This window comes from Lucilia cuprina, chromosome 2 (genome assembly GCF_022045245.1).
Source record: "Lucilia cuprina isolate Lc7/37 chromosome 2, ASM2204524v1, whole genome shotgun sequence".
In the NCBI taxonomy this organism is placed as follows: Eukaryota; Metazoa; Arthropoda; class Insecta; order Diptera; family Calliphoridae; genus Lucilia; species Lucilia cuprina.
Genome location: NC_060950.1, coordinates 19,273,319 through 19,284,484, shown reverse-complemented (window position 1 = coordinate 19,284,484; position 11,166 = coordinate 19,273,319). Strand labels below are relative to the sequence as shown.

Genomic DNA, 11,166 nt, shown 5'->3' with positions numbered 1-11,166 from the left:
TAGATAGATAGATATATAGACAGACAGACAGATAGATAGATAGACTTGCAGACCACAAGTTCGCTACTAGTTCAATATTTATCGCGGCAACAGGTTTACAAAATTTACATTTTTTAGTATCTTTTAGGGTTCTATAAATCGACTTATAAACAATCAAAGATGTTTTAAACTATCGAAAAATTAAAAAATCAACATGTTTTAATTATTATTCTGAAAACATTACATTTTTTATACCTATAAACCTTGTAAAAGAAGTCAAATAGTGAGCAAGGTCGATAATAAAAGAGTCCAAAAGTTAACAAATGTAAAAATTTAAAGTCGACTCTTTATTTTAAATAATAGAACTCTAATGCATAACGTTCTAGAAATCGACTTTATAAATCGATTTTTTTTCCGATTGATAAGTCATTTTGACATTTTACTTAATCAACAAAATACCGCCAAATAAATACAAATGTACATACATACATATGTATGTATGTGTGTACGCGACTGCTCCTTCAGCTAGATACACAAAAAGTCTTAACTACAACAACAACAACTGCATCAACAAAATTTGCAATAAACCTACTAGATATTTCCACAAAAAAAACTAACCAAAACAAATGGGTTCCAACTAGATTAGAAACAACGTGATGATCTTTTTCCAACAATATACATACTATGTGCAAACCTAAAACACTGCCACCAACACTTGACCAACCTCAACAATTTACAGAGTCAACCATTTTTTTATTTTCTTTCACTTGCAAAATCTACAAATTATTAACAAAAAGTACATCATCTTACCTTTAAAACTTATTTTAATAATTTTATGTATTTACAAGCAAACAACTGCTAAAATATTACAACTTTTTCAAAATTTAAACACTTAAAATAATTTATTTTCTTTTATTTTGCACTTTTTAATTAATAAATGAATTTACACTTTCTTGATGTTTATTCACGCACTGTTTAGAGAAAACTAAAAATTAGACGAATTTAACACAAGTTAACTTGACTTAAATTGAGCTTTTTTTTAGAGATGTGATGCGGCAGCAAATTTTAATCGGATGTTCTTATGGTGTGTGTCGACACTTATTTTAAATTTGTATGCAATAACTCCATTAAATGATTATTTAAAAATTAAACTATTCATAATTAAGTCCTAAATTAAAAACTCTTTAATTTTATTCAAATAACTTCAGAAAATGCATTTTTTTATTTTATGCATGAATAATTATTGTAATGTTGTATACTTTATATTCAGAATTGATTTGATTTTGTTTTTTCGTTGTTGTTTTAAAAATGTTTAGTCCAATTACATAACTATAATTTGCAATACTAGTTATTCTGTATCAATTTTATTTCTTTTTTGTAAGTTCTTTTCTGTAATGTTAATCGATAAATCAACAGGAACAATAATACAAATATAGCAATAGTTTTAAGTGCCTGGAACAGCTCAGGAAACTGCTCTCCTTTAAGCAGTTTACAAGCAAACAAAATCAAAGTTGTAGGACATTCCAACGACAATCGGTTCTTCGCACCGAAACGACTCGGAGTTCCCAGCCACACTGACTTTATACGCGTCTCTGCTACAACAACAACAAAGTTTTGGAACTATACTTCAAATCATTTTTTAATTAAAGCCAATGTTTATTAATAATACAATAAAATAAAAAAATTATGGATTATAAAAACTGTTATCGACATTGCCTATAAATCAGTGTTACCAAGTTTCAATAAACACAAGTAAGAAATTATAGTCGGGCGAGTCCGACCATATAATACTCTACACCTTTTACAAAAATAAAATGTGAAATGTGTGTAATAAAGCATTTAAGTTGAATTGTAACTTGCCTCAGATATCCATCCTTAAGCCGTTTATTGTTGAATAAAATTGTGGACATTTAAATGCAATTTTGATCGGGGCTATTCATAGGGGCTAGGGTCATATGAGGAACTATTATTATGGAAATCATAAGAGTCATCAAGTCTAGTATAGAGCTTGGTTTTGTAGCTTCGGCGGGTTCAGTTGTATAGGGGCTAGGTGAAATAATGGACCGATGGAAATCATTTTCAACAGGCTTAATCTACGGTACCATAGAAGATCATGTGCCAAAAGAATTATCTCCAAAATTACGTCCTGTAGTTAGATTACAAGGTTTACAAGCCCTACTCGGGGGTATAGTTGTATGGGGGCCAGGTGAAGTAATGGACCGATGTTAACCATTTTCAATAGCCGTCGTACCTGGGACAATAGAAGATCATATACCAAATTTTATTGAAATATCTTTAAAATTACGACCTGTAGTTTGATTACAAGGTTTACATGGACGGACGGATAGACGGATGGACATAGCTAAATAGACTCTGAATGTTGAAAGCCTTCTGTTGATTCAACAACAGCACCTAGACAATCGGTAGACAGATAGCAATTTGATAATTGGATTTAAATCTATACAAAACAAACTTAAGAACATATTTTTAGTTTTAATTAGTTTATTAAAAGAGTTATTTTTTCATGCCACTGCATACGACTATAAAATGCTAAATAAATAATTTTTAATGATAAAGATGTTATTACTAAATTAAAGACAAGCGAATCGTTTCCATAATAAACGTTAATATTGAAACATTATTTATTCTATATCACATTTTTTCTTTTTTGCATCCAAAGAATTTCTAAGCGATTTTCTTTTATTAACATTATCATTTGTGGATTTAAGATCAACACCAACAACAATATCCAAATCTGGTTTTAAATCCTCAACATCAGGTCTATATCGAAGAGATTTACCAATACTATTCAAATCTGTCTTAACGTCTATAATATCCGGTATAATTATGTTAGACTCATCACATCCAAATTGTGAAGGAATATCGTTGTCGTCACAATCTTTCTTTTTGAACTCACCTCTTTCCTCATGTCTATCTACGTGGTTCTTAAAATCTTTCCGGCCAATTAATTTCGAACCACAGATATCACATGTATACCTAACACGTTCAGCATTGTGTGTTTCCATATGCTTATTTAATGAAGATTTACTTCTTAATATTTTGTAACATATTAAACATATATGATCGGGCCATTCATTGGGTGGATGCGTTTGCTTTAAATGTTCTGTTCGTTGATGTGATGTTGCCAAAACATCCGGACAAATGCAGCACTTAAATGTGCCTTGGGCAAAATGTTTCCTACGAAAATGTCCATAGAGTACACCCAAAGAATTGCAACGAGCATAGCATAGATTGCATATGAATGAACGGTAGGGCATATGTGTTAACTTATGTTTGAGGCGTTGGGTTAAAACTGTAGGCAAATTTAGCTTACATGTTAGACATTTTAGCGCACCATTCGAGTCCTTAAAGCTCACATTTGATTCATCGAAAAAATCATGTTGTGTGGTAATGTGTGTATGCCAGTCCTTTTGATTGGATATACCTTCATTGCACTCTGGACAGGCAAAGTTAATAAATTCAGCAAACTCATTGAGTACATGAGAGTTCAGATTGGGTTTAGCTAACTGAGGTGCAGCACCAGCAGTAGACTGATATTCGTTTACTATATCTTCTTTATTTAGGCAAAGTTCAGCTTTTTCTTTTAATGATCGCACTAAGTTTAAGGGTTTAAAATAGTGAACCTTTTTCATATGACCAATACAAGTGCTATGCTTAAAATAGGACAGTGAACATAAGGGACATTTAAAGATCTTTTGATCAAAATGTGTATACACATGCTTTAAACGTTCATGTGCGTCGTTTTTTAAGAATTTCTTTTGGCAAACCATACACGACATTAAATTATCTGCTTCAGAGTCTAGGGAAAAGAATTCCTCGAAATTATTGTGCTTATCTTGGAAATGTGTGAAAGCCTCTTTAGCATCAATGAATTTTTGGTAGTTACAAAAGGAACATTGTATCTCTACCTCAGCTGGATCAATTATATTTGGTTTTAAAACCTGTTTAATATATTCCCTATCCTCGTCATCATTACAACGTTTCACCACATGATTAACGGCCACCTTAAAAGTGGCCAATGTTTGCTTACAGTGACGACATTTGTAGGGCTTAAAAGGTAAATGTTGAAAACGATGAGCATGTAATTGTACCGGATTATTTGCTACCATAGTATGACAAATGACACAACGTAATTTATCATTATCTGCAGTTGCTACCACCTTCATTTCTAAACCTTTAAGAGTGTCAATTGCATGAATACTTCTTAGATGCTGTTGCCATTTATGTAATTTATTAAACTCTTCCTTACAAAATGGACAAACATGTGCAATATACTCTTCAAATTCCTCTAAATTTTTTATTATTTTCTTTTCTCTGTTACATTCTCTAGCCACTTTATATCGTCTGCCATAATATTGCATCATTTTGGGACACAAGTGTCCATTATGGCCATAACAACTTTTTTTACCACAAAATTTACATGACCAATAGCTCGAACTTTCGTGTTCTAGATAATGTTTTAGGAATGTTAAGGTATCATTTTTAGCATACACTCTGTGGCATTTTAAACATGCTAAGTATTCTTTATCTTCAAAAATTCGTCGAAAGTTTAATACATTCCAGGAATTTAATTCATGTTGCAACATTAAATGTTGCATATACAATTCCTCATCAGAAAAACGTTTATGCGAGCATAGATGGCAATTGTAACGAAATTTCTCCTGATTTTCTTGGGGATGTTTAAACATGAAATGATGCCAAAATTTTTTGTATTTATTATTGGCATAAGTATTATGACAAATTGGACATTTTAAGCATTTTTTTGCATAGCCTGATTTATTAAACTCATCCACAACTTCGGGATGCAATTCTACGAAATGCATTTTAATGCGTTTTGTTATTATATAACTACATATTTTGCACTTTTTCTCCGTCAATTCATCAGCATCTTTACGATGTCTCAATGAATGTTTATACATGATAAAATCATTATGACATTCTTGTTGGCATTTCTTACACGTACCGACCTGCTTATTCATATTGTAGTCTTTTTGAGCCTCTTTAATAGCTTCTTCATGTTTAAGTTCTATATGTACGCGCAGATCTTTATAGGTTGCAATTTTGTTCGTTACATTCTGGGCAGGTATGGTGAACGTAAGTTTTAAACAGCCAATATTTTAAAGGAAATAAAATATTAGTCTTAGATCCATTGTCTTCTAAAACGTTGTCTTTTTTATCCATATCTTCAGCAAATACCTCCAATTGTAAATTATATTCTGTATCAATATTACCCTCATTATCGGTTTCATCAATTTCTTCATCCTCATTATCGGAATCGGAATCCTCACCAACATCTTCTGATGGATCATAAAAATCATCCCGCTCATTCTCCTGGTCTTTTTCACCCTCATTATCATCATCATCATCATCATCATAATGTTCGTTTTCATCTAAATATTCAATTGCATATTGTTCATTGCCAGGCTCATTTTTAATATAATCATAAGAGTTTATATTTTCTCCAAATTCCTGACAATATTCTTCGTAATAATTATTTTGTTCATCTTCTAATTTTATTGGCAACCATTGCATATCACTCTCAATTATTAGCTCCGATTCTTCTTCCTTTATTTTGTTAAGCATTATATTGGATTCAACATATTCATCTTCAATATTATTTGCTTCAATTTTAATGTTAATATCCATTGTTGTAACAGCTCCAAAGTTCTTTTCTGTAAGATAAATATTTGTCATTTTAATGTCAATAGATATACATAGACATGTATGTGTATAAGTTACCTCAATTCTTGGTATGTTACATGCAAGGAATAATGGACAAAGATGTGAGAACACTACTCCAAATCAGACAAAAATTTGCGATGCATTATTCCTAGAGTACATCAAAATAAACACCTTTTCAGAGATGGTAGTTATATTTGTTAATATAATATTAGTAATCGATATCATTTGTTAATCAGTGCTGCCAATTTGCAATAAAAAATAAAAAATATGTTGAATGATATGTTCTAATGGTAAGTTATAAAATGTATAGTTTTCATTGTTAAATTGGTTAATTTTTTTTACCTAACCTCTATACAATCGTAAAAAATTTATATTTCACATAAACAAAGTAAAAAATAGAAGTCAAAAAAGACTAAAGCCGGTAAAGTCGGATTCAGTATTTACTTAAAACAAAAAGTCGACTTTTTTTGGACAAAAACGTCGATCTTTTAATACATACAGTGAATCAATTAAGTTATTTGCTTATGTAAAATTTTATAAATTTTAAGAAAAAAACTTTATCTGAACAATTATTTTTAGCAAAATAAAGCAATTTGTTTGTTGTATTTTTTAAAGAATGTCTTATATTTTTATTATTTATTTTTGATAAAATGTGAACTTATTGTTAATTTTATGGGTCAATAAAGTATTTTGCTTTTTTAGGTTTTTTGTTCATTTCTTCAATATAGCTGCATTATTTTATAAAATTTAATATTTTTATTACTCCTATATATTTATTTGGGGAGTATTGTGTAAATTTTATTTAGAATTGTATAATATTGATTCTTATTCAATTAATCTAACTATAAGAGGTGATAACCACCTCTATTTTAAAATATCTAAATAAGGTATATTTCCTGTACTACACGACAGTTCACTTTACATTGGTTCCAAGCAATCTAAGGTCTGTTTAGAGGTCTAAATTTAAACATAGTGTTCCTCCTAGTTCGTATATAGATTTTTAAAAAGATAAATCAGGGGTCCAATAGTTTTCTTTGGATACAAGTCGCCTCTCTTTGGCAGTTAAAGTTTTTGAAAGAGCACTCAGTGCGTTTTTTCTAATAATTCTTTGGATCATTTCATCTATTACTTTATTTTATATTTTTTAATGTTATTGATTAAACATCTCATAATTATATTTCGTTGATTTACACTTGTTCTAGATCTCTAAACTAATTTTTATATCGAAATTGCCTCATTATTCTTTAAACATTTTAAGGCAAATAACATTTCGAATTTTCGACTTTTTTCGACTTTTTACGGCTTTTCGACTTTTATTTACAAAGTCGACTTTTCGACTTTTTTCATAGACGATAGTCGAGTTATCGACATTTTTGGAACAAAATAGTCGACTTCGACAAAAAGTCGATTGTTCGATTATTCGAAAGTCGATTTATAGAACCCTAATGGTAAGTTATAAAATGTAAAGTTTTCATTGTTAAAATGGTTTATACAATCGTAAACAGTTAAAGTAAAAAATAGAAGTCAAAAAAGACTAAAGCCTTACCGGCTTTAGTCTTCTATTGACTCTATTTTCGGATTCAGTATTTACTTGACACAAAAAGTCGACTTTGTTAGGACTGAAACGTCGATCCTTTGATACATTACTCAAAACAATATCGAACAATTTAGTTAAAAAGGGGAATAAAAGTTGGGTTTAAAATTCTTATTAGTTTGATATAAAATTTTGACTGACCTGTAGAAGAAGACGTTGAGAAAAAATATAAATTAATAAAAATGGACGATAGCGTTTTGCTAAACATGTCTTTATGTTTTATTAACATTTTTAACATAAAGTTGACCACTCAAAAATATGAACAAGTTGATTAATGTTTGTGCAAATAAAAATTATGCTTTTTTTAGTGGGTAGTTTTTGATGTAAACAATCACATAGACAAAATGTTGAAAATTAGTTATCGATTTATTTAGTTGAGTCTGTCATCTCTAAGAAAAAATAAACAAATTCTCTAAAGTGTTATTTTGCTCGTTTAAGAAAAATTTAATTTTTTTACCGAAAAAATATGGATTATAATGGTGGCTGCAGCAAGAAAATGTATTCGGATGATACTATAATACCTGATGAGATAATGATGGCAATTAAAACGGAACCAGAAGTTCTGATTGAACATGAACCTGCGGGTAAATTATATGTATTTGCAATTATGAACAAAAACACCCTAAAGTGAAGAAGTCCTTGTTCATTGTTTAACAAATTTTTTTTTGTTCCAAAAAGTATGAAATATGGCATTTATATTTCAATTTGCAATAAGTTAATCCTTGTTTTTAAAAGAAAACATCGTAAAATATTCCACAGTCATATATCTCCTGGGCTATTAGCTTGTCAAATTGATTAGCACTAACTCAAGGTGCGTAATGACAAAAACGGTGTCCCTCTACAACCTTTAACTTTACAAAACTAAAAAACTAGTTTTACATTATTCTCCCAATTGTCTATCTAACGTTTGGTACAAATTTTACTGTAAATAATACTAAACTATATTATTGTGTAATCTATGGAATAAGCTATAGTCTAGATTAAAGTTTAGTCCATAGCTAAGATATAGTTCCAACTAGTCCATAGCTAGACTATATTTCAGACTATAGTTAGCTTAGACTATAGTTCTGTTTATATACTAGATTAGTTCACACCCTGTAATATAGTTTAGTTTTATTAAGTTGTAATTATAACTATAGACAAGACAATATTTCAGACTATATATTCGAACATAGTCCAGGCTCTAAACTAAACTAGTAAATTCTATAAACTGAAGTAAAGTTCAGACTTTAAATTAGACTGTAGTTTAGACTAGACAATAAACTAGACTCATGTCTATTTTATAGTACTGCAAAAGTATATAGAGTATAGTCATATCCAACAATGCTCACGATAGTTCCATTTCTGTAGCAAATTATAGGAATTATTTAAGTAGTTTTTTTTTCACATTTATATATTTAATTTTCTAGATTTAGCAACATGCGAGAAAAAACTTGATGCTCTTAGAGGTAAGTTAATTTTAAATATTATTATTAATTTTATATACAATTAATAAATTTTCTTACTTTAAGGTGTTATGGAATACAGGCTAGACCAAATACAAAGTAAGAATAAAATCTTTTGAAAAAATAAACTTTTAGCTAAGAGCAATTTTCTTTTTTAGCCCAACTGAATATGGTATTAGATGCACAAGAGGAAGCTAATGCTTTATTACGCAATTTCATAACAAGTAATCAGGATTTGCGTTGCAAGTTTCCATTAAAAACGTCGAAAAAGCTAAGAGAGCTCAATTCAGAAATAACACCAGAAAATAGAAACACTTATGTAAGTTTTAACATGTAGAAATACTTACATAGACAAATAGTGTTTTACATATATATTTCTTATTTTATAATTTCTAGATTAACACTATCAAAACCCTACTCAAGCCACAAGGAGTTATAAAAAATCTTAAATATATATTATCTACAGATATAACTAATGAATATAATGTAGAGGGTGTACATGGCAAACAATGTCTAAAGGATTTAAATAACTTTTATGATGTGCTTATTGGTAAGAGAAATTATCTATATGAATGTAGATGTTGTTAGATAATACATTTTTGTCATAATTTTTTTAGATTCCATTGAAGTAACAGCCACTTCAGGAACTGCAGATCAACAATTACGCAAGGCCATAAGCCTAGCCAAGAAACGATATTTTAAAAGCAAGAGTATTGCAAGACCCCGTGCATCTGCTAGTGACAATTAACATTTTTAGTTTTAATTTTTAATAAAGTATATACATACATAAATAAAATAATATTTAACATTTTATTTAAAAATTTTCGAGTTTTTTTTTTAATAACTATTATTAATTTTTATAATTTAAATGAATTTTTTAATTTGGTATAAAATATTTATTCTTCAAAAACCAAAAAAAAAAAAAAAAATGGCATTTAATTAATTAATAAAATATTTAAAAAAAACTTGAAAATAGTTTTTCAATGTATAAATCAATTTTAATGGAAACCCTATATTACAGATTTGTGAGATCCGTTAGATTAGTTGTTGTTGTAACAGGTTGTCTGTAACTGGATGTTCTTCTCTGGGGAAAAAACTTCCGGTTGATACAGCTGTAACTGAGTTGACAATCTTTGGCCGATTGAGAATCGGCTAGTTCTGAAGCGGAGATCCAATTGTCGTGAGTAGATAAGTGTTCTAGTCTGGAAGACAGGAGGTGGTGGGTTCAATTCACACCTTGGCACTAATTAAGGAGCGCACTTGCAAAGTAACTAAAATATTACAGATTTTAGTTTAAATTGTTGTTGTAACAGGTTGGCTGTAAAAAAACTTCCGTTATATTGCTGAGTTGACAATCTTTGGCCGATTAAGAACCGGGTCGCTCCGGACCGGAGATCCAATTGTCGTGGGAACGAGTTTGAATTGTGGTGGGAGCTGAGTTGAGAGATTTGGCCAAGTAATATCGGATCGTTCCGATACGTAAATCCGGCTGTCGAGAAGGTAGCACACCGCCTATTGCAGAAGATGAACATATTTTGCTACGTGAGACAAGAGTAGTTCTGGCACAACTGAGAATTTTTATCATAAAAATCAATTTTAGATTTAAAATCGAGAGAATGCAGTTTTATCGTTATATTCATTTGTTACTTAAGAGGTAAAATTAATATCAATCTAATACTCCGTTCACACGACGCAATTATTTGCAATTCATGCTCTCATTCAACATTCAACCCCCAATTACGTACTGAATTACATGATTCTCCATACAAAATTTCTGCTGCGAATTACACAAGCTGTATGTAATTCAGTTTGAATTACCTTATGAATTACGCACGAATGACTGTCATCTCTAATTTTTATCGAGTATTTATCAATATCAGCTGTTTGCTTTCATTGGTTGGATACAAATTAGGGTTCTATAAATCGACTTTCGAATAATCGAACAATCGACTTTTTGTCGAAAAAAGTCGAAGTCGACTATTTTGTCCCAGAAAAGTCGAAAAGTCGACATTTCGTTTCAACTATAGAACCCTAATACAAATAAATAAAATTACAAAAATTGCAAATAAATAGAAAATATATAATAAATAATATAACAAAGGTTTTTTTTGTATCATAAACACAATAGTATTGCAAAAAAATAAAAATAAACAACGTGGCAATGAACTGTCAAAACGAATTACGAATGTTTCGTAAAACGGGTTAATTGGCCGAATTATGTAATTTAATTGATCGTAGAAACACAGTATAAGAGATAAAATTAACATCAATCTAAATTTAAATGTTTGTTGGGTTCTACAGAAAAAAAACAATATAAACAATAGTTATCGCTTATGTTATCATCTCTCATTGGCTGTCATACCTAAACAAACTGTCACCACTATCAAATAAATCTAAACAATTTGTTTTGGCATCGTTCAATTCACAAAATAAGAATATATTTTT

The 11,166-nt window shown here is 29.8% G+C and overlaps 3 protein-coding genes across 3 annotated transcripts; 1 reads left to right on the top strand and 2 right to left on the bottom strand.

Moving 5' to 3' along the window:
* Window positions 1-2,463: 2,463 nt before the first annotated feature.
* Window positions 2,464-4,979, bottom strand: LOC124421326 (zinc finger protein 91-like). The gene has a single exon (XM_046956323.1). The coding sequence runs from the start codon at window positions 4,977-4,979 to the stop codon at window positions 2,622-2,624; it is 2,358 nt and encodes a 785-aa protein (XP_046812279.1). The 3' UTR covers window positions 2,464-2,621.
* Window positions 4,980-5,046: 67 nt separating this feature from the next.
* Window positions 5,047-5,870, bottom strand: LOC111682907 (ciliogenesis-associated TTC17-interacting protein-like). Its single transcript, XM_023444903.2, has 2 exons — window positions 5,740-5,870; window positions 5,047-5,672 (listed from the first exon to the last, which is right to left on the bottom strand). Exon 2 carries the CDS (start codon window positions 5,644-5,646, stop codon window positions 5,047-5,049), a length of 600 nt encoding a protein of 199 aa, XP_023300671.2. The 5' UTR covers window positions 5,647-5,672; window positions 5,740-5,870.
* Window positions 5,871-7,644: 1,774 nt separating this feature from the next.
* Window positions 7,645-9,534, top strand: LOC111682919. Its single transcript, XM_023444917.2, has 6 exons — window positions 7,645-7,860; window positions 8,686-8,724; window positions 8,788-8,820; window positions 8,880-9,040; window positions 9,118-9,271; window positions 9,339-9,534. The coding sequence occupies exons 1-6, from the start codon at window positions 7,743-7,745 to the stop codon at window positions 9,467-9,469; spliced, it is 636 nt and encodes a 211-aa protein (XP_023300685.1). The 5' UTR covers window positions 7,645-7,742; the 3' UTR covers window positions 9,470-9,534.
* Window positions 9,535-11,166: the final 1,632 nt, after the last annotated feature.

Bases quoted from the DNA above. Each gene is read 5' to 3' on its own strand.
- LOC111682907 (XM_023444903.2), bottom strand. From the start codon at position 5,646: ATGGATATTAACATTAAAATTGAAGCAAATAATATTGAAGATGAATAT.
- LOC124421326 (XM_046956323.1), bottom strand. From the start codon at position 4,979: ATGAATAAGCAGGTCGGTACGTGTAAGAAATGCCAACAAGAATGTCAT.
- LOC111682919 (XM_023444917.2), top strand. From the start codon at position 7,743: ATGGATTATAATGGTGGCTGCAGCAAGAAAATGTATTCGGATGATACT. The intron at 7,861-8,685 runs GTAAATTATATG...TTAATTTTCTAG, and splicing joins GATTGAACATGAACCTGCGG to ATTTAGCAACATGCGAGAAA. The intron at 9,272-9,338 runs GTAAGAGAAATT...TAATTTTTTTAG, and splicing joins CTTTTATGATGTGCTTATTG to ATTCCATTGAAGTAACAGCC.